General features: G+C 43.4%; 1 protein-coding gene across 1 annotated transcript in view; it reads right to left on the bottom strand.

Moving 5' to 3' along the window:
* The window catches only part of GALNT10 (polypeptide N-acetylgalactosaminyltransferase 10), a 233,483-nt gene that overhangs the window by 86,894 nt on the left and 123,312 nt on the right, over positions 1-23,277 (bottom strand). Inside the window, exon 4 of the mRNA XM_037742761.1 lies at positions 9,124-9,290. Within this exon, the coding sequence (XP_037598689.1) occupies positions 9,124-9,290 (167 nt within the window). The remainder of the gene's footprint in view (positions 1-9,123; positions 9,291-23,277) is intronic.

The raw sequence follows: 23,277 nt of genomic DNA, 5'->3' as shown, positions 1-23,277 counted from the left end.
CCTGTCCCTGGGTCAGTCAGTTCAGAAGGAAAGGGGTACAAAGAGTTTCATGTTGTGTTCTCTGGATCAGCCTCTACAACAATAGAGCTGATATTCTGGTCTTCCTTGACTCCTGTTTCTGTGTCACCATTGTCTCAAAGAAGAAGAGATGGGTAATCATTTCATAATGACAAGGGGAAGGGATTGTAAAAAGGTAAGTGAAAGAAATCAGGATGCAAAGTTATATATGATTGAATGTTCACTCCATAAATGCCCATAAAAAGGGACTAAATGTAGATTCCTACTATGGAATGTTATCTAGCTATTAGAAGACAAATGAGTTTGCTCTGTTTCTACTACTGACCTGAAGGATAGCTGTGATACATTAACAGAAAAAAAAAAAGTTGTAGCTTTCTGCCCATGGACGCCACTGAGGAAGCATCATTAAAGTCTCTTTTCCCACTGCTATCATGTTTAAGTCAGAGTCTCCTAACGAGTCCATGCAGCTGCTGAAGCTCTTCATTGGAGGGTTGAGCTTTGAAACAACTGATGAGAGCCTGAGGAGCCATTCTGAGCAGTGGGAAATGCTCACTGACTGTGTGGTAAGGAGAGATCCAAGCACCAAGCGCTCCAGGGGCTTTGGGTTTGTCACCTATGCCACTGTGGAGGAAGTGGATGCAGTCATGAGTGCAAAGCCACACACGGTGGAGGGAAGAGTTGTGGAACCAAAGAGACCTGTCTCAAGAGGAGATTCTCAAAGACCAGGTACCCACTTAACTGTGAAGAAGATGTTTGCTGATAGCATTAAAGAAGACACCGAAGAACATCACCTGAGATGATTTTGAACAGCATGGAAAAACTGAAGTGACTGAAATAATCACTGACTGAGGTGGTAGCAAGAAAAGGGGCTTTGCTTTTGTGACCTTTGATGACCATGGCTCTGTGGATAAGACTGTCTTTCAGAAATACCATACTGTGAGCGGCACAGCTGTGAAGGTAAGAAAGCCCTGTCAAAGGAAGAGATGGCTAGTGCTTCATCAGCCAAAGAGGTCAAAGTGGCTCCGGAAACTTTGGTGGTGGTCATGGAGGTGGTTTTGGTAGGAATGAAAACTTCGGTTGTGGATGAAACTTCAGTGGTCATGGTGGCTTCGGTGGCAGTGGGGATGGCTATAATGGATTTGGTAATGATGGAAGCAATTCTGGAGGTGACAGAATCTACAATGATTTTGGCAATTATAACAGTCTTCAAATTTTGGACTCATGAATGGAGGAAACTTTGGAGGCAGAAGCTCTGGCCCCTTTGGTGGTGGAGGCCAATACTTTGCCAAACCACGAAACCGAGGTGGCTATGGTGTTTCCAGTACCAGCAGTAGCTATGGCAGTGGTGGGAGATTTTAATTACTGCCAGAAAACAAAGCTTAGCAGGAGAAGAGAGCCAGAGAGGTGACAGGGAATATACAGGTTATATCAGATTTGTGAACTCAGACAAACACAGTGGTGGCAAGGCCCAGTTGCTATGAAGAAGACATGTTTTAGACAAATACTCATGTGTATGGACAAAAAACTCAAGAACTGTATTTGTGACTAACTGATAACAGGTTATTTTAGTCTCTATTCTGCGGAAAGTATAATGCATTCCAACAAAGGGTTTTAATGTCCATTGTTTTTTGTTTTTTTTTTTTGCACCATGCAGTTGATTGCTAAATGCAGTAGTCTGATCATGATGCTGAATAAATGTGTCTTTAAAATAATAGTTATAAAGTAATTCGTACAGTATGATCCCATTCAAAGAGGGAGAAAAAGCATGTAAAGCTTAGGAGTAAAGGTTCTGGAATCAAAATGGATGATTTCAAATCCAATTTCTGCCTCTTTGAGCTAAGTACACATCAGCAACTTACTTAACCTGTGCTCCAGTTTTATCATCTGGAAAATGGGGACAAAAATATTAAATTTATAATTAGAAAAAAGAGGTCTGATATCATAAATATTAAATTTACAATTAGAAAAAAGAGGTCTGATATCATTGAGGCTACTATGGTTTTCACACTGGGCATGACAGAACCTAACATAGTGCTGTGATAATAAATGAGTGAATGCACCTAGCACATAGTAGAAGCTCAATAAATATGAGTTCTTCTTATTACTTGTTGTTACATATTAGTATGATTACGCAGAATGGTCTGGGATGATACATGCCAGACTGCAAACATGAATTTCCTCAGTGGGGTGGGACTGGAAGGGAATTGGCAGGGTATGAAAAAGAAAAGAGAAATGATAAAACACTGAGAACAAAAAGAAAATTTACAAATGGCATATAAGCATACAAAAAGATGCTCTATATCATATGTCACTAGAAAATTCAAATAAAAGTAAAAGTGAGATACCACTAAGCAGCTATTAGAATGGCAAAATCCAAAACACTGACAGTATCAAAAGCTGGCGGGGAGGTGGAACAGCAGGAATTCTCATTCACTGCTGGTGGAAATGCAAAATGGTACAGCCACTTTGGAAGACAATTTGGCAGTTTCTTATAAAACTATACATACTCTTACCAAATGATCCAGCAATCACACTCCTTGGTATTTACCTAAGTGAGCTGAAAACTTACGTCCACACAAAATCCTGTACACAGGTGTTCATAGTAGTTTTATTAATATTTGCCAAAACTTAGAAGCAGCCAAGATGTCCTTCAGTAGGTGAATGGATAAACAAACTGTGGTATATCCAGACAATGGAACATTATTCAGCACTAAAAAGAAATGAGCTCTCAAGCCATTAAAAGACATGGAGGAAACTTAAGTACGTATTAGTGAGTGAAAAAAGCCAAGCTGAAAAGGTTATATACTGTATGATTCCAACTACCTGACATTCTGGAAAAGTAAAACTACAGTGACAGTAAAATGATTGGTGGTTGCCAAGAGTTACGGAAAGGGAGGGGTGAATAGGTGGAGCACAGAGGATTTTTAGGGCAGTGAAACTACTCTGTAAGATGCTATAATGATAGATATATGTTATTATACACTTGTCCAAATCCACAGAATGTACAACACCAGAGTGCACCCTGATATAAACTATGGATTTCAGGAGAAAATGATGTATCAATGTAGGTTCAGTGATTGTAACAAAGGTACCACCATGGCATGGGATTTCGATAGTGGGAAACTCTCTGTACTTTCAGGTGAGATGGCGTATGTTCAGGCCACGGACTTACCTACTTTTAACTCAATTTTGTTGTGAACCTAAGCTGTTCTAAAGAATAAAGTCTATTAAAACAAAAACCACTAGGGGAAACAGCCTAAATTTTAATAATAATTGCCTCCAGGTGATAAGGTCATGGACGGCTCTTTCTGCACTTCCCACATTTCTCCTCAACTCCCAGCCTGCACTTGTCCCGCTCTTTCTGCCTAAAACATTATTCCCTTCCCTAACCCTAAGGAGTAATATCTACAACCCTTTGGATTAAATTTCACTGGAATCTTCTCTAGGAAGTCTGCCCTGCTGTCCTCTGTACTCTACATTGCCTGGACTTTCACCAGGTAGCATGTATTTCGCAGCTTCACAGTCTCACAGTCTTACAATTGCCCCTTACCTCCTCTTTGCCTACTGGAGCTGTGGAGGGAAGCCTGTTTGATTCCTCATATCATAGCGCAAAGTACAGTGTCTGGCACAGAGTCATGTCATGAATACTGCTGAATACATGAACACAAATTACTTTGATAAATTAGAACAGACATATAGAAAAACAAAATAAGCAACAAAAAACTCAAAAAGGTGAAAGAACCCAAGCAATAAAATGTAGGCAGGAAATGGCCACTCCAACAAGTTGTGGTGGTATCAGAAGCAAACTAAGATGGCTGGAGAGAAGACAAGAAATGGAGAATAGATGCTTATCAGGCAGTGTCAAGAGTGATGTGTTGAAATGCAAAGAGAGGCGGGGCAAAATGGATTTCCGTGATGTGTTCCCATGACTGACATGGTATGAGAGTGCAGGTAAGAGTTAATAAGTCCGTCATAGGAAGAGGACCACTGACCCTGGCCTCATGGGCAAGGTGAGCTCACTGCCATGTGAGTTAATGGGGCCAGCATCGTCCATACTCCTTCCAGCACCAATCATTGCCAATGACCTATCAACAGCTCAGCAAACACCTGCTAAGAGCTTCTATTGGGAACCATTCCCTATGTTTGTTTGTAGAAAGGGAATTTAGCTGGAGAAAAGGCTGTCAATGAGATCATACCACAGCCTGTCACTTTTGTACCATATCATTCCAGGCAGCCTCCAGTTAATCCAAACACAGTAATTCTTTCCATTACCACATATCTATTTTTTCTGGAAAAACAACACTGTTTGAAAGTGGTAAAGGCTAAGGAGAACAGGAAATAAAAACAAACAAATGAACAAGACCTTTCTTGTTTTTCCTAATAAAAACATGCCACCCAGGCAGTACAACCCACGGACAGGTCTGGCAGCCTATATGCCCCATCTTTCCCTTCCACATGTGCAAAAATACCTCAATGTCCTCCTAATCCTCGAGCAAAGCTCATACATTTGAAGAGCTTTTGGACACCCCTGGCAAACTGTAGTGTTCTATTTGTAAGCAGGGCCAGGATTATTCTGGTGTCAGTGTATGCTTCCACTCCAGTCCCCGATGCTGCCTGGACAAAGCTCTGGGTCTTATTTCGAGAATTCATTTGCTCCAATTTTGTCTCCTACCCGAGGTCTCGACCCTTAGCTGAATTACAATGAGTTGCCCTGAGGATCCTGGAGGAGATTCATTTCAGAGGAAAATGCCTTCGGCTAGGCAGTACCAATCTAGCTTGTAGTTAGCATCTATGAATTTCAGCTCTGAGAACAGCCTCTGCTAATGTAGCCCAGAGAAATCTGTCTTGTAGGATGGTCGATATTTGCCATACTTTAGACAGGCCTCTCCATAATTCTGAAATTGTTTCTCTCAAATCTCATTTTTAAAACAATCACTGCTGAGAAAGTTTTCCTACAAAGCCGCCTTGAGAATTTCTTCTTGAAACAAGAATGATTACTTTTCTGAAAAGTGCAGGTTGCAAAACATGACAGCCGAGGTGCAAGACTGAGGGGCGTGAGGTGGGAGCTCTCCTCTGGGCTGGGTGCTTGATTGGTTGAGAAAAAGGGGCAGTGATCGGGGGGTCTTGGATTTCATTCTCATCTGTGAAATGGGACAGTATTATTTTTCTTCTCTATCTTTTTAGGAGTTGGGAATGGCACTACATTGGATAAACATTTTTCCTCTCTGGAGAAACGGATGCACTTAAAGAATGACCTTCTTATGAAGCGGTCATATCTTTTCTTTATCAAGATTGTTACACTTTTTGTGGGGGAGAGGAGTTACTCTGGTATCTTTACTGCTGAGTACAACACTAAGGAAACTGGGATATTTAGAGGTGCAAACCATTATAGGTTAGGACTAACACATTTGATGATGAATTCTTTTTAGCAAAAAGTATGCACTTTAATACAATGGGAAAGTAATTTATTAAGAAGTGCCCTTGAAAATAGAAAGGAATAATGCATTTCTGCAGATGTGTCACTTAACCAGCTGAGGTGAGGAGGCACAAGGCTGCACTGCGACCCAGATATGGGGTCTTGTCCCTCTTCTGCAACCAGCTAGTTGTGTGCTCCTGGTTAAATCTGCCTACTGCTCCAGGCCTTGGGCTTCCCATCTGTAAAATGAGCAGGCTGTGTTACATAGTGGTTTCCACATATTTTTTTTTAGCAGTGGAACTCCCCCTAGTAAACACTTTTTCAGAAAGTTAATACAGACCATGCCAGGAGAGGCACCTGAACCCCACTTGTGCCTATGAGGTTCTCCACACTCTCACAGCGTTTCCTGAGACTTCTCTGAGGCCTCTGCTGCTTTGAGGAGCAGGCACAAAGTCACTGACCTAGATGATCTTGAAATTCTTTTCTAAGTGAACAAGGAGAGATGCTTGTTTTGAATCTGGCTGATGTCTGGTTTATTCCATCTCTGGAGGACGGATGCCCTGTGATGCCCAGAAGCAGATCCTGCTGAGTGTTGCAAGCCCAACCCCAGGGCAGCTGATACTTCCGAAAAACAGGTTACAGGGACCTGAGCCTGAAAACACAGACGTGGGCCAGCACCAGCCCCTGCAGAAACTGCAGTGTCTTCCACAGCCACATCTGTCTCGCTGGCTGAAGATGGCCCTGCTGCTGGTGATGGTTTTCGGTATGCGTGGGTAGCTGCTATCCATTTCCTCCCTCCCTCCTCATGCGTCTATTGACTCATTCACAAATATTTATTAATCACCTCCTTCTAGACCACAAGTGGTCTAGTGGGGGAAAACTGAAAATGAATAAACAGCTCAACAAATAGCCATGTAACTGTGCATGCAGCATGGTGAACAACAGTAGTGGTGGGGCCTAAATGACGGTGGGATGAGGGCGGCCAGCCGTCGGAAGAGCTGGGAAGAGGGTGTTCAAGCAAAGGAAGAGCACAGGATCCCAAGGCAGGACAGAGCATGGTGTGTGCTGTGCTCCAGGACAGAGAGCCCTGCTGTGGCTGGGTCTTTGCAGGGAGTGAGAGAGTAAGCGCAGCCCTCACTGCCACTGCTGTGGCCCTGAAAAAGAGTGCAACAAGGAGCCTGCTCAGAGCAGGCAGCCCCTACTTGAGGGAAGGCCAGGTGTTTGTCCCCAGGTGGCAGAGGCTGTTTATGCTGCAGAAAATCAATTAATCACCTGAGCAATTTGCTCATTTTTTTTTCCTTTCTACTGCCAGCTGTGAGCCTTTGGCATGTGGGTGGCAGCCCATGCTGGGAGAAAGATGAGGTTGGGAGAGGAGTCTGGGAAAGGGAAAGCAGAAGAGAGAAAGCAAGAGGCAGTAGTGGAGCCAGGGCCTGGGTGCTGAGTCCATAGGCCTAGGGGTGCCGCTCCATGGCCTGTGATTTTGGGCAGATGACTTAGCCTGGGCTCTTCATTTGAGACAAGGGACCCCAAGGCTTCCCTCAGAGTCTGCTGTCAAGAATAAATGAGAGAATACATGGGCCTGGCATATTTAGGTTCTCCCCAAAGTGGGGGCTGCTATTATAAAGAGAGGGGTGAAGGGACAAGGAGATAATTTAGGTTGAGGATGAGACCAGAGACCATTTTCTCAGTGTTTTACAGTTTGCAAAAATCTTCCCTATAGAAAGGAAAGACGTACCTACACCCACACATCCGTTCTGTGCATGCTCCTCTGTACACTCATCCCTGACTCCCCTTCCTGCATACCAATCATAAGTAATGTCCACAACAGAAATGATACCAAGCTCAGATGTCTATTTTTAATGTTCACTCTGTGCCAGGCACTGTCCTAAGCACTTGATAGACCTCTATTAACTCATTTGATGGTCATGGCCACCTAAGAGGTCGTAGGTACTACTGTGATCCTATTTTATAGATGAAGGAACTAAAGCTCAGAGAGGTGAAGTGACTGGGTCAAGGTCACAGAGACAGTATGTGGCAGGGCCAGGATCAGAGACAGCCATTGCCAGGCTCTCTGCCCAACAGCTGGATGAGGAAGGCACACCCCCACCTTCAGCGGGCTCATAGTCCTCGCTCTGCGGATATCGATAAATCTCATATAGTGTGCTCGAGGCTTACCGTCAGTACTTCCAGGGTGGAAGTACTAAGAAAACTGAAGAACCGAGCTCTGCTCATTCATCAAACATGTATTAAGCACCTACTGTATGCCTAAGGAGCTGGGGATCAGTGGTGGACAAGACTAATATGCTGGTCCCTGCAATCAGGATAGACGGTCTAGTAGGGGAGACACACAACACACCAGTGTTCACACAAATACGTATTTTAATTCTACCTGTGATAAGTGATAACAGAAAGGAAGGAAATGTAAAGGGTGGCATCAGAATGAGTATATGTCAAGAGGTAGGGAACACTTTAGAGATTAGGTAAGAACTGAGTTAAATGTCTACACAGACTCTCTCTCTTTCTCTCTCTCTATCTCCCTCTGAGGCCTCTGTGCTAAAGGCATGTAATTACGAGTGTGGTATTAAAATGGGGCGATGGGCAGGTGAGCCGCTCCCGAAACTGTCAGCTGCAATTATTCTGGAGTGCATGCATACTCCCTCTCTTCACTGCTTATTAGTGCCTCTGCAGGAAGGTGAGAAGAGGAAAGGGTTTCTCTTGATTTTGCTGCAATTGGTGAAAGCTTTAATGCAAAGAATAGCTAGAGGCCATAGGATGAACGGCAATTTCTTCTTGAATTTCACTTTAGCCCTATCTCTGCACCCCAAGACGGAGAGTTATTCCACAGAGTGAGACTCACAGCGAAGAGGCTCTGTATGTAGCTAAGATCACATGCTTGGGGCCAGACAGACAGGTCACCACATTACCATCTGAGAATTATGTGACCAATGGTAAGTCACTTAACTTCTCTGAGTCTCCTCAGTTTTCTCATCTGTAAAATGGTGTGGCAGAAACTGCAATCCCAGGTGGGCTTACTTGACATCTCCAATCCATTTCTCCCATTCCTAACTCACCAAAGAGGCCACAAACAAAAACACTCACATTCCCTGCCTCCCTTGCAGAGAATGGTGCCCAAGCGTCAGAGATCTGGCTGAGAGTCTAAGGGACACTTTCCAGAATTAGAAGGCAAAGCCTTGACAGGTGACGGCTTTGTGCCCTTTGCTCTCCATCCTTCTTCCTGCCTGAAAGGGAGACTTGCCAGAGGTACCATTTTGTGACCATGAGGATGAGGAAGCAGAAAGAAAGAAACAGCCTGGTTCTTGGATGACAGCCCTGAGTAGCCAGTTGTACCAGTCCTGGATCTCTTGTTATGCAATATTTAACAAATAGATAGATAGAGACAGATAAGTGAATGAATCCTTCCACTTCTTTGAGCTATGTTTGTCAAGTTTTTTTTTTTTTTTTTTTTCCTGTTAATGCATTTCTAAATGGATACACAGGGGATAAAAATAGCAGCCACTTCATGAGTTGTGAGGATTAAATGAGAGAATGTGTGCATACTGCAAGGTCCAAGCATTCAGCCAATGATGGCCTATATGTTGACGCTGCTAAAGAAGGGAAAACCTGCCATCCCTTTGGTTAGTCGCCAGATGAAATGCAGTGGGTGGGAGGCTGGGTGGGTCAGATCCTACCTCGATCACTGAAGTCGTCGACCAGCACAATCTCAGCGACCAGCTCTGGGGGCGAGCGATTGAGCACACTGTGGACGGTGCGGAGGAGGGAGGACCAGCCCTCGTTGTGGAAAGGGATGATGATGCTTGTGTTGGGAAGTGTCTCCAGGTAGCGCTTGCTGTTGCAGCTAGAGGGAAATACAAAGGGAGGCAGAGGGCAGGGTCAGCTCTCATCCTGCCAAGAGAACTCGGGCACAGGGTTTGGCTAACTACAAATCCCACTCCCTCTCCAGACTTTAGGGAATGAGTTAACTCCAGGGAGACCTTGGTAACACAGAAACTTCTACATGATGTCCCGAAGTCCTATCGCCAATCTCTGCATATACAGCACCCAGGGATATGTATAAAATATCTCCCTGACTTTGAATAGTCATGATTTCACGTGGAGGACAGCCCTTCAGTAACACTCTGGCCTCTCTGTCCAGCTGTGATATTGTGATTTATAATAAGAACTATAGGCTTTGGTCTTTGTCCCTGATTCCTGGCACAGAGCTTCTAAAACATGTCATTTCCTAAGCAATAGGGGTGCTAGGAAAATCTATCGTTCTAATATTTCGTCTTTGGCCCCAGTTCCTGACACAGAGCTCCTAAGCCTCTTGGCATTTTCTGGGTGATAGAGGCATCTTTTGTTCTCATGAGGTGACTCTTGATGGGCTTCAGGAGGCGGGTTGGTCGCCAGAAAGAACATGCCATGATGAGAGGCTCGGAACTTTCAGCGCCACCCTACCATCTTCCAGAAAGGGGAGAGGAGCTGGGGATTGTGATGATAATCTATCATGCCTATGTGATGAGGCCTCCACAAGAATGTGGGAGGTCCTTCCCACAGACCCTGCCCTATGCAACTCTTCATCTGGCTGTTCATTAGAAAGACTGTATCCTTTCTAATTTCCTACATAATAAACTGGTAAACGTGTTCCACTGAGTTCTGTGAGCCACTCAGGAAGACAGTCAAATCCAAGGAGGGCGTTATTGGAACCAAAAAGCTGGCTGGTCAGACTTCTCTGAGGTCTGGATTTGCAAATGGCATCTGAAGTTGGGGGGTGAGGGCTGATCTTGTGAGACAAAGGCCTTTACCTATGGGATCTGACTCTAACTCCAGGCAGGTAGTGTCAGAATTGAATTGAATCACAGGACACCCAGCTGGTGTTGGAGAATTGCTTGTTGGGGGAGCCCCCGCTCCCTGCCCCACACATTTGGTCACAGAAGTGTTCTGTGTTGCATGTTTGAGTAGAGAGAAAAAACAGTGAGTTTGTTTTTTCCTACTACACCTTCCTCTCCAATGGAGGAGAAACGATTTATCCAGAAGTTTGGAAGAGTAAACTGAGCTTCAGCGGCTCAGCGCCTCCTCTTTCCCTCCCTGGGCTCTGGTCTCCACCAGCCCCATGGTAAGCTTAGGGATGCAAGGCCCTGCCCCTTGTGTCTTTCATACCATTATAACACCTAGAAGAATTAACATTGTTCCTTGATATCATCAAATATCTAGCTGGCATTCAAATTTCCCTGATCTTATGTCTTTTTATAGTTCGTTTGTTTAAAACAGGATCAAAACAAGGTCCACATACTGCATACAGCTCACGGGTCTCCTAAGTCTCTTTTATACATAAGTTGCCCTCCTTTTTTTTCCCCCCTTCAATTTGTTTGTTGAAGAAACTGGGCCATTTATCCTATAGGAGTTCCCACGGTCTGCATTTTGCTGCTTGCATCTCTGTGGTATCCTTTAAACCGTTCCTCTGTCCTCCTTTAGTTCTTGTAAACTGGTAGGTAGATCTATAAGCTTGACCTAATTCAATGAGCTATTCTGACAGCTTTTTCATAGGTGGTGGTGCAGGGATCCCTTAGGAGACACATTGTGTCCAGTTGTGTTTCCTTTTGTGATAATCGAGGCCCAAATATTTTATTTCATCAGGAGTTTGAAAAATGATTACATTCTAATTCTATTACTCTGTCTTCATTTACTAGCTGAAATTCTTCTTTAGAGAAAACTTTACCACATCAACTATTTGTTCACCCCCAAGTATAGGAAAGGCAGGGTAAGTTCTCAATTCTTTACAAGTCTTTAGAATGAGTTGGTTCCCTAGCATCCTTCAAAGATGGTCAATTATGTTAACTTATAAGTGGAAACATAATTAATGTGTTTCAATCCAATGCAGTTACCACTCTTACTGGTTCCCAAAAAAACCATCTTTAGCCAAAAGGAGTCTTCTCAGGTTGGCTCCTAAGTCCTTTGGACATGACCAGGGTACTGATAGCTTCCTTGTTTTCTGATAAAAGATATGCCAAGATTCCCCAGACTTAACTCGCACATTTCCTGCCCTAAGCTGGAATCAGCCATTCTGCCAAGGAACCTTTAATCCTTAATATCATCAATATCACCATGCAGATGCTGCAATGGTGATATTGCAATAAGCACTAAGGGTGTTCCTTACTACTAGTTTGGTTATAGTTTCTATGCCTTCCCAGTGGTCAGACTACAAATATATTTTATTTTTTATTTTTTTGAGACAGGGTATCACTCTGTCACCCAGGCTAGAGTGCAGTGGCATGATCTTGGCTCACTGCAACCTCCACTTCCCAGGCTCATGCCATCCCACCTAAGCCTCCTGGGTGGCTAAGACTACAGGTGTATGCTACCACACCTGGCCAATTTTTGTATTTTTTGTAGAGATGAGGTTTCGCCAAGTTGCCCAGGCTGGTACAAATATATTTTCAACAATACATTATGAGTTTAAGCAGAGATTTTATATTTAATATCTAGAATTACTGAGTTTTACTGAACTTGAATTTATTGTATCTTCTTTGTATTGAGATATCATTTACATACCATATAAGTTACTTTTATAATTTAGTAGTTCTTAATATAGTCACAGAGTTGTGCAACTATAACTACTGTCTAATTCCATAACATTTTCATCACTCCAAAGAAACCCTGTGTGTACCAGCTGTCATTCCTCGTCTTTCCCTCCTGCCAGCTAGCTGCTAGCAATCTCTCATCTGCTTTCTGTGTTCATGGATTTTGCTATCCTGGACATTTTATATGAATGGATTTACATTTGAGGCTTTTTGTGTCTGGCTACACTTAGTGTAATGTTTTCAAAGTTCATAAATGTTGTAGCATGCATCAGTGCTTCATTTCTTTTTCATAGCTGAAAAATAGCCCATGGTATGAATTCACCACATTTTATTTATCCATTCATCAATTAATGGATATTTGGACTATTTCCCCCTTTTGGCTATTATAAATAATACTGGAATGAACATTGATGTGCAAGTTTTTATGTACATGTTTTCAATTCTATGGGTACATAGCAAACAGCAGAATTGCTGGGTCAAAGTAATTTCATTTTTAACTTTGTAAGGACCTGTCAAATGGTTTTCCAAAGTGATAGCATCATTTCACATTCCCACCAGCAATATGAAATGAGATTTCCAATTTCTACACAGCCTTACCAATGCTTGCTATTGTCCATCTTTTAGATTATAGCCATCCTAGTGAGTGTGAAGTGGTATCTCCTTACGGTTTGATTTCTATTTCCCTAATGACTAATGATGTTGAGTATCTTTTCATATGCCTATTTGCCATTTATACATCTTCTATGGAAAAACGGCTAGTAAATGTATATTTTATTTTCAAATTTTTTTCTTTTTTTGCTAGTCAGTGTACAGAAATACAATTGATTTTTGTATCCTGCAATCTTGCTGAGCACATTTGTTGGTTCTAATAATTTTGTATGGATTCCTTAGAATTTCCTATGTACAAGATAATATCATCTACAAATAAAGGAAATTTTACTTGTTCCTTTCCAATATAGATGCCTATTTATTTCTTTTTCTTGTCTTATTGTCTTGACTAGCGACTCCAGTACAATGTTAAACAGAAGGCAAGAGCAGCCATCCTTATCTTCTTCCTGATCTTGGGAGGAAAAGCTTTCAGTCTCTCATCAATAGGTAAGATGTTAGTGTGGGCGTTTCACAGATGCAGTTTATCAGCTTGAGGCAGTTCCCTTCTATTCCTAATTTGCAGAGTGTTTTAATCCTGAAAAAAGAAGTGTTGGATTTTGTCAAAAAAAAAATTTTTTTTTTGCATCTACGGAGATGATCATGTAAGTTCTGTCCTTTATTTTATTAATATGATGTAGTTCCACTGATTTTCATATGCTAAACTAGCCTTGCATTCCTGCAATATCCTACTTGGTCATAGTATATAATCTTTCTTACATATTGCTGAATTTGGTTTGCTAGTATTTTGTTGAGGATTTTTGCATCAATACTCATAAGGGTCCATAGTTTTCTTATTATATCTTTGTCTGATTTTATTGTATCTCTTTTGCTAAAAATATAAATTCTTAACATTAATATAGCTACTTATTTGCTTTTTTCTACAATATATAATAGTTTCAGAGAACAATACTAATATTATGGCTAACAATATGATTACAGAAAAGTTAAGATATTTGTGTCTAGCATATGTGGAACTAGGAATCTACAGTCAAATTTTTATGTTTTTAAGCCACTTGAAATAATTCCTCTCTGTATGGTTAAGCCACTAACTCACACACATTGGGCTCATTTATTTCATTTAGCTCTTTATTTTTAGGGATTGCTTTCTGCATTTAATTTTGACTTAATCTTGTTTTTATAATTATATTAACTATTTACATGGTTCCCAAGTCAAATCTAAAAACCAGGTAATTCAAAGATTTCTGGTTTTTGTCTCTATATCCTCCATCTGTTTTTTCCTTCCTTCTAGGACTGCATTTTATTTTATGGTTGATTCTTGCATTCTTTCTTTCTAAGCAAGTCTATTTGGTCACACCAAGACCAAGAAATAAAGTTTATCAATTTGCTTTAAATAACTCTATAATTTAGCTTTAGGTGGGAAGAGGAATAAGAGGAGGGCAGCAACTTACTGAGTTCTAAAACAGTGATTCTGAAAGTGGTAGCATCACCGGGGAGCTTGTTAAAAATGCAGATTCTCTGGACACCCCAGACCACTTGAATCAGAAACTCTCAGGGTGGGGTCCAGCAATTTTTCTTTTATCAAGTTCCCGGGGTGACTTTGATGCCCACTCAAATTTGAGAATCATTACCCCAAAATATTCACATTCATAACTGGTAGACCTTGGGTTCCCTGGGAACAGATCTTGAGGTGAAAAATTATATTTTGATGGCTTCTTGGGGAGCACTCCGGGAGATTCACCTGTAAGGAGGTGAGACAGGCAGAGAAGTGAGGATGAAGCTGCCCCCATGTGGCTGCATTTGAGCCCCCCCGCCCATTTTACCAGGAACTCTATAGCTGAGAAGGCCTTTCTAAGTGGTCCTAGAGTGAGACAAGGTGCCTGGCCTTTATATCCAAGCCTCAATTAGTCGTTGGTGGGGGGGCCGCAACCTTGAGCAAGGCTGTCTAGGGCAATTCCCAGTGGGAACCACAGCTGTGAAGTGCCCACTGCCCCACCTGCCAGCATCTGGGGACACTGCATCTGCACAGAGTGCTGCCTTCTCACTCCAACACTGACAGAACCCCAAATGGAAGGCATTATTATCTTCCCCATGTTACACACAATGAGCCTGAAGCACAGAGATGGTGTAGAAACGCAGGCAGTCATACAACTAGTAACAGTAGGCTCTGAACCTGGTATTCACCCCAGAACCTGCCCTCTCAACCATGAGGCTGACAGCCACTGGCCACTTTCACATCCAATTTTCACAAGAGCCCCAGGGAGCAGGCAAAGTAGGGCTTCCATTCCCATTTCACAGAAGGCGCTGAGGCTCAAGGCAGAGGAGACGGCCCCCCAGGGGAAGGTGGAATTCCCAGTGCTGCAGCACTCCACAGTGTAACACAGCTCTGCCCCTGTGATGGGGCTTGAAGCACCGGACATTGGAGGGGGTGGTAGCAGTGTTCTGCCTGCCACACCTGGTTTCAGTAACTGACAGGATCTCAGGTAATGCTCAAAACAAGCCTGTGAGGAGGAAGGGACACAAGGAGGCTCAGCGAGGCGAAGGAACCTGCTGAGGCAGAGAAGCACCAAAAAATGGGCTTCCTCTTGGTTCCTTGAATGTGAGCTGGGCTTCCCCTGACTTCCCTGTCCACACCTGCCCCCTCAAATACATCACCTGACTGCCCGGCTGGCTGTTCCTCATACCTCCACATCCTAGCTTGAAGACTGCCTCCTCACAGAAGTCTTTCTCAGCTGTTCCCCCAGCTGTAGCTAGGTCCCTCCTGATATTCCATGGCAAAGATTAACCAAAACTATGGTCCAAAGCCTGTTGTTTTTGTGTGACCCTCAAGCTAAAATGACTTTTAAATTTTTTTTGTGATGGAGTCTTGCTCTATTGTCAAGGCTGGAGTGTAGTTGTGCTATCATAGCTTACTGCAGTTTTAAACTCCTGGGCTCAAGTGATCCTCCCACCTCGGCCTCCTGAGTAGCTGGGACTATAGGTGGGTGCTAACATACAAATCAAAGTAAACTATGCAATAGAGACCCCACGTGGCCCTCAAAGCCTGTAACATTTACTACATGGCCCTTTACAGAAAAAGTTTGTTGAGCCCTATTCTGTCTCCTAGCACCCTATTCTTTTCTTCATTGCACTTTATATATTTTTCCATTGCACAGAGAAGGTGTTTACTTCTCTACCTCTCTGCCTTCTTCCCTAGAATGTAAGCTCCATGACGAGGGAAATTCCCCCATTATGCGTAGCCTAGCACAGTACCAGGCACACTGTCTGTGATCAATAACTATTTGCTGAATGAATAAATGACCCCAGAGTTCACCTTCAGTCTTTTTATACCATAGCCCAAGTTCTTTTGTCTACATGTCTCTTGCTTTGTAGCTGCAGGGCAGTGTGATTCTCCTGCAGGAAATGCTCCTGTCCTTGCTGCAGGGAGGCCAGAGTCCAGGCTTCAGGGAGTGTCTCAGGAATTGCACCAACACAGTGAGCTCTGGCTGAGGACATTGGCTCCTTTGGGAGGATAGGGGATTTTCCCAGGGCCCAGAAGAGGGAACCTGAGGACCAGGCAGGCTCAGAAAGAACAATTGCCCACCTGTGTCTCCAGTCAGAAACCAGGTATGGCAGGCAGAGTAGCTGCCCTCAAGGATGGCCATGCCTTAATCCCCGGACGTTGTGAACATGTTTACCTTATACTGCAAAAGGGTCCTTGCAGACATGATTGATGTTAAGGACCTGGAGATGGGTTTGAGGAGCCAGGATTATCCAGGTAGGTCCAATGTAATCACAAGGGGTCTTTAAAAGCAGAGAATCTTTCTGTCTACATTAAAAGATGAGACAGAAGAAGCAGAGATTTGAACTATGAGAGGAGCTCCACCCACGATTGCTGGCTCTGAAGATGGAGGAAAGGGGTCATGAGCCCAGGAAGGTGGGCAGCCCTTAGCAGCTGGGAAGAGTCCTCAGCTGATAGCCAGGGAACAGGAGCCTCAGTCTTCAACCCAGACAAGCAAAGTTTCCCTAGAGCCTCTAGAAAGGAAGGTGACCCTGCCACTGACACCTTGATTTTGGCCTGGTGAGACGCATGCACATTGTACTTTTGACCTACAGAACTGTGAGAATACCTCTGTGTTGCTTAAAATGGTAAGAATACATTATGTGTTGTATTGTTTAAGCTTCCAGATTCGTGGTAATTTGTTATGGCAGCTATAGAAAACAAATACATGAGGGGTCGTCCTTGATACCCTTTTGCCCAGGGCATAAACATTATCTGCAAACATTTAAAAAGTGGAGGATTACACACAAAACCCCTAATTTCTGGTTTTTCTTAATCTTGGGAAACACTGACTTCAGAGTCTCATGCAACAGCAGTGGGCTGGAGGTGACAGTGGGTGCCCCTCTCTAGGGGGCAGGTGCTCTCCAGACACTTCAGTTCTCCACACTCCCCGCAACCTCACACCTGGGCAGCTTCAGCTATTTCATTCCTTCATGTTAGCTCCCAGGTCCCTGGAGATGCTGAAATCTGAGAGCCTGGAAGTAAAAACCACCAAGGGAAGGGGCTCCAGAGACTGCTAACAAGTTCTGGAGGTGGCCAGGTGCAGTGGCTCAAACCTGTAATCCCAGCATTTTGGGAGGCTGAGGCAGGAGGATCACTTGAGCTCATGAGTTTGAGACCGCCTAAGCAATATAGTGAGACTTCATCTACAAAAATTAAAACAAAAAACAGCCGGGTATATTGGTGGGCACCTGTAGTTCTAGCTACTTGGGAGGCTGAGGAAGGAGGATCATTTGAGCCTCGGAGGCAGAGATTGCAGAGGCAGAGATTGCAGTTAGTCAAGATCGTGCCACTGCACTCTGGGTGACCAGAGCGAGACTCTGTCTCAAGGTGAAAAAAAAAGGGAGAAATTTTTGGGGAGAAACTTGTGACATCTCAGGGCAATATATGTAACAACAAAATCTCTTTGTATGCCACTGAAGTGTACTGTTCAACTGTCAAAATGGGCAGGAGTCTCTCTGCAACTTACTTTGAAATGCAACAAAAAGTATAGTGGATTGAGGGGTGGAGACAGGGCTGGATGAAGATGTGATCAAGTAAGTAAACCAATGCTAATTATGGAATCGACATGGTGGGAATGTGGGTGTTTACTGTATAATTCTTTCAACTTTCCTTATGTCTGAAAATTTTTAGAAAGAAATGTTGAGGGGAAAAACAGGTCAGAATCCAAAAACTTCTTAGTTTTTGTACCTCTTCTAGAGGCACCAAAGGAAACTGCAGGAGGCAGATATGACCTTGCCCTGACTTAACCCTTGCAGTCCTGGCAGGAGGAAACTCTTGGCAGTCTGGCAGACAGCTCATTCCATCTGTGTGAACAAAACTCCCTTGATTCCAGTGGTCCAGTTCTGATGGAAAAGTCAGCCTCTCTCCTTTTGGGACCTTCCAGACTTCCTTCATATCCTCTCTTGCTCTTCCATCTTGCTGGCCTCTTTTCATCCAGTCCCCACACAGCCCTCCTCTGCCCCCTCCCCTCCTCTCTAATCCTTTTGATCATTTCAGCCAGCATTCTCTGGGAACCTGCTCCAACTTCATTATGTTGGCCTTCACAAATAAATGAAAGCACACCATCTTAAAAATCCCCTTTCCTTAACTCGGTTGAATCCTTTGCGGCCAAGGAAGACTGGTGGTATCTGGTTTTCTACAAAAGTTCCTGCCTTAACATCTAATTTCACAGGAGGCTTGCTTGATTGAAGCAGGGTTGTGGGGGGCGGTGTTAGCTGGAATAAATTGCCTGGGGTCCACAGGTGAAATACAATATAGCTATTACACAGCAGAAAGCCCTTACTCACTCCAAGCCCAGAGCTAGGTTCATAGCCTGCCGGTAGACACACAAACACCATCATGCATTAAGGGAAGTACACAAAACCACAATAGGCTAAATTCACTTCTAATTTAATTCAATCATGGAATTAAAGATTATTCAGAACTCAAATAAAAGGCTCAGCTTGGATCACAGCCCTGAACTTGTGCCTCTCTTTTTAAGTTTTTTTGATCTCTCTTTCTCTCTCTCCTCTATCCAGCCATTCATTTTCTAAATAAACACAAAACTTAAATTCGACTTTTGCCATGAGCACTAGTCATTAGTTTGGTCCCAGCTTAGTAGAGTTTCTTTGATTAAATAAAAAATTGTGTGACCTGCTCAACTTAATCTCCCCAGTATCCAGCAGGGTACCTGGTTCTAGAGACCTGCCCACAAGCCACCTTCCAGTTGACAGCCCAAGCAAAGCCCCTTTTTTCTGCCTCTTGTTTGGGTGCAGATTACAGCAGACAAAGGGGACCCAAGGACGGCACAGAAAAAAATAGAAAGCCGCCACTCATACCAGTGGCACCCCCATCTTAGCAGCCCCACTTAAGACTTGTCTACTTGTTATGTTTTAGGATCTCGACACTGGATGGTGGAGTGTGCCCTGTTTTTTTGAGTATGATAAACAAGAAGCATCCTTTCGTCCACATGTCTTCAGAAAGCAGCCACAGGAAAAGGGCCTAGAGCACTGCTCCCATTGCAAAGAGGCTGGGCATGGATAGCACTGTGGGCCAGGCAACGGTAACCTTTGCTTCCTCATGGCTTATCATGCCTGACAGTCTAGAGAGCACTTTTCCTTCTCTCTCCTCTAATCTGTGCCATATTCAAACGAGGGAGATGAAGCAGGGAGTGTTAATCCCATTTTCCAGATGAAGAAAATGGAGCTCAGAGGGGCAAATGACTTGGATTCAGGCCTCAAATCCAGGTAGTATTTATTTAAAACAATACTTTTTAAAAATTTTCAAAAGTGATCATTGCACAAATGTCTGGAAGACATAGAGAGGCTCAAAGGAAAACTGACAGTAGCAAACATACTGCCCTGCCACTGACATGTGGGGCTGACCTCTACTCAACATTCGGGATGTGTCCTCTCTGTGTTCTCCTCTGCACACATGTATTTGTTTTTACAATATGGTATGCAGCAATAAACTCTTCTGTGTCCCCCCTCTATTCCCCTAACCCCAGATGGCACCCAGGTCTTTATGAGCTTCCAAATGCAGCGTGGCCTCCTGAGGTGCTTGGAAGTGTCTCTCTGGATCAGGACTGGGCAGAGTGATGCCTCAGCAGAGGGTCAAAGTAATGGCACTCTGAAACTTCCAGCATATAACCTCAGTGTGGAGGCCCTCTTGAATCAATACTTCTGACCCCAAAGGGTACTGTGAAAGAAGAAACTTCTGTGGAGTTTAGAATCTTACAACTGAGAGTTGGTGGAAGCCTTTTCTCTCTTGCAAAAGCACTTTCACTGCCCTTTGGTTTACAGTCTGATTGGGTCCCAACCTTGACTAAGCAAAGCTTAGTGAGAGGTGTACAGCCCAGGGACAAAGAGACACAGTTGGGGAGGTTCATTGACACATGTTGAAATAGCGAAAAGAACAGAAACAGTGAATGTCCACCAACAGGGGAAGATTAAATAAAGGATGAAAAATTCAAACTATGGAATACTGATAAGCAGTTAAAAAATAAGGCAGAAGGTGACAATGACAATAATAGAAAACATCTGTTGAGGATTTCCAATATGCCAGACAGTGCTGTAGGCACTTAATATGCATTAAGCCATTTAATTGTCAAAATAATCTTACAGTGTAGGGAATATAATTCTCATTACAAAGAGGAAGAAACAAGCTACAGGGAAGAAACTTGCCTACAGTCAAATAGTTGGAAAGAAATGAAGCCCAGATTTAAACCCATCTGTCTTTAATACATATTAGTATTTTATAGGGCTAATTTATCAATCCTATTAATTGTATCAGCAAAAAATAAGAATGACTAGGTAAAAAACAAATAGTGAGGAAACGAAGTAGGTGTCAGAATTGGTGGCTTCTAAGAGCCTTTGCTCTGCCATGCGACAATCCAAGTCAACAACAGGTCCCAGCTGGACCTCAGTTTCCCTTTATATCAATGAGGGAATGGGCAAGTCTGTATTCTTTCTCTTTCTCTTGGTAGCAGCAACCTGATTTTCCTTGGGGAATCTCCTACACCTCACCTGTATAGGGCTGGGGTAGAGCTGACTCCTCTCTTGCCTTGAGGGTGGGCATAGAAGCCTGGCTTAGCAGACACAACATCTCACCTCTCCAGCCCTGTTACAAGTAGGTCTAGGAAAGGTACCTGTAAATCAGAGAAGGTCTTTGCTGAGACAACTGGGAAAGACGTAAGCTCTTTTCTGTTGAGATTGAACATGGGAGGATATACATCTGGTCTGCCTGGGGCAACCATGTGGACTGTTCCTTGCCTCAGAATGAATTTAACAGAGTGGAAAACAAAGCCAAGAGTTGGAGAGAAAGATTCCTAGTGGCATCAGTTGAGGACCTGGATCCATCTATGGTTGAAACCAAGGACTATTCCTGGCTTTTTCAGTTATATGAACCGATACATTTTCTTAAGTCAGCTTGAGTTAGGTTTTTGTCACTTGCAAATAGAAGAATCTTTGCAGATATAAGTAGATAATCTCTAGGTACATTCAGTCAAATGAATCTGTTTTGGACCCAGTGATGGCTTCTGAAGGACAAAGTGGCACAACTGTTGCCCAGACTGTACCTCTGATCTGAAGTGGGCAGGCTCTCTCTGCTGTAGGGGAACTTTGCTTATTCACTGACCAGGAGAAAGTGACCTGGGCAGAGGGCCATAATGGGATTGGGAGGAAAGGGAAATAACTCAGCTTGTTTGTAACCCAACAGCCCCTAATTTAACATTCCCTAAAGGATTCTGAGATCTTGGGACACAAAGACATATATGATATACTAAGATGTACCACCAAAGGTTAACACTGGAGCACTAGAAAAAAAAGGTCAAAATACAAGAGAAGCATTTCAAAAATCTTCTCTCTGAGTTGACTTTGAAATAGAACAATCCAATCATTTAGAAGGGAACTATAACAAACATTCAATTCCCTAGCATGGGATACCATCCACAGACCAAACTGAAATGCAAGTCAGTTGAACAAAACCAATATTTTATGTGCCTAAGGGAGTAAGAATGCCCTGGAACTGGGTTCAAATCCTGATTCTGCTCCTTTGCAGCTGTGAGACCCCGGCAAGTTCCTAACCCATGCTGAGCCTCAGTTTTCTTAACTAAGGAATGGGGATTATAACACCATAAGAATGTCATGAGAACCAGGTGAGACAGTACATTTAAAACAGCCATGTGGAGGGATAAGTAGCTGGCTGTTCTTGGGGATGCGTAAATGTGGAGGACAACTCATAGCAAAGATTTCACAGCTCCTGATTTCAGTTCTCTCAGAATCAGAGCTGGCCACCCAGGAAGGGCATGGGGCTTCAGTAAGGCTTTACAGAAGAGTTGTGCTCTAGTGGACAAGAATCCCACCTCAGGCTTTGGCCAGCTCATGACTCAAAACTTTCTCATTAGCTCACTCCCTTGCAACGGGTATTCAAGAAATGTAATATACTGAGCACTTACCATGTGACAGACACCATGCTAAGCCCTGGAATTACAATGGCAGGAAACAAGCTATTGTTCCTGTTCCAAGGGATACAGAGTCTAATCAGGGTTGTAGGGGATAGGCAAATAACATAAATAGTAATCAATTATGATAATTTTTTTCTACTTCCCTGTGTATGGCTGTGAGGTGACAGTAAAATGAAAACAGCCTAGAAAAGCACGGACTGAGGTATTATCAGTGTCACAGTTTCATGCCCAGGCCTGTGCCTTGCCATCAACAAGCAGGCCATGAATAGTTGCTGGGTTGAACTGGAGTTGGAAGGTAGTGAGGCTTAGAGGAGCTGTTTGGTGATCCCAGACCACATGGCCAGCTGGGAGGTGGACCTGGCTCCTCAGTTTAGTCCCAACACAAAGAGAAAATCTTTTGGAGACCCTGGATGTAAATAACACATCTAAATCAGACACAGTTTAAAGGAACCAATGTCTGCCATCATGTTCCAAATGCTGCCTGTTGGCTTGGCAAGTCCATGGGGGGCTGACCACGCAGCCTAGAGAAGTAGAATCTTCAAGAAGATTCAATGAACTTCAGCAACTAAAAACTCCCACTAATAAAAATATGGATGCCCTAAATATGCTTGCTCATGCCCATTCAATGTTCGTTCTCTTTTCTCAGTAGTTTGGTGTGGACTTGGAGCCAAAGAGACCAAAGGTTATAAGCTATATAACCTTGGGCAAGTTATCAAACACCTCCTTAGTTTCTTCCTTTATAAAATGGACATGTAGGTTTGAGCTGAGAAGTGAGTAAAGAAAGAACATGTTGGTGCTCTGTAAACATGAGAGTCATCAGGTACCGTCTTGATACAACAAGGAACATACATTCTGATTATACATAATATCTTGCTCATACCTTCCTTTCTGACAGAAATGACCAAGCCCACAGCCCTGGCTGAAGAAGGAGCCCTGGGTGTGCTCTATGACTGCCCCTTACCTGGCCACAGTTGCTTAGGGTAGAAGCAGACTTCTGACTCACAGGCAGCCAATCCATTGACTTGCCAGGGGTCAATGGCCTTGCAAGAAATCTGTGCCCAAATGAGGCTCACCAGACCATTCAAATTCTCTTTTTTGAAGACACAACCTTGATATATGGAAAGGGTGTCACTGAATTAATGAGGGGAGGAGACAGAGCTACACAGAGGAGAGT

Source organism: Cebus imitator, unplaced genomic scaffold (assembly GCF_001604975.1).
Source record: "Cebus imitator isolate Cc_AM_T3 unplaced genomic scaffold, Cebus_imitator-1.0 Scaffold126, whole genome shotgun sequence".
Taxonomy (NCBI): Eukaryota; Metazoa; Chordata; class Mammalia; order Primates; family Cebidae; genus Cebus; species Cebus imitator.
This window is presented reverse-complemented; position numbering and strand designations above follow the sequence as displayed.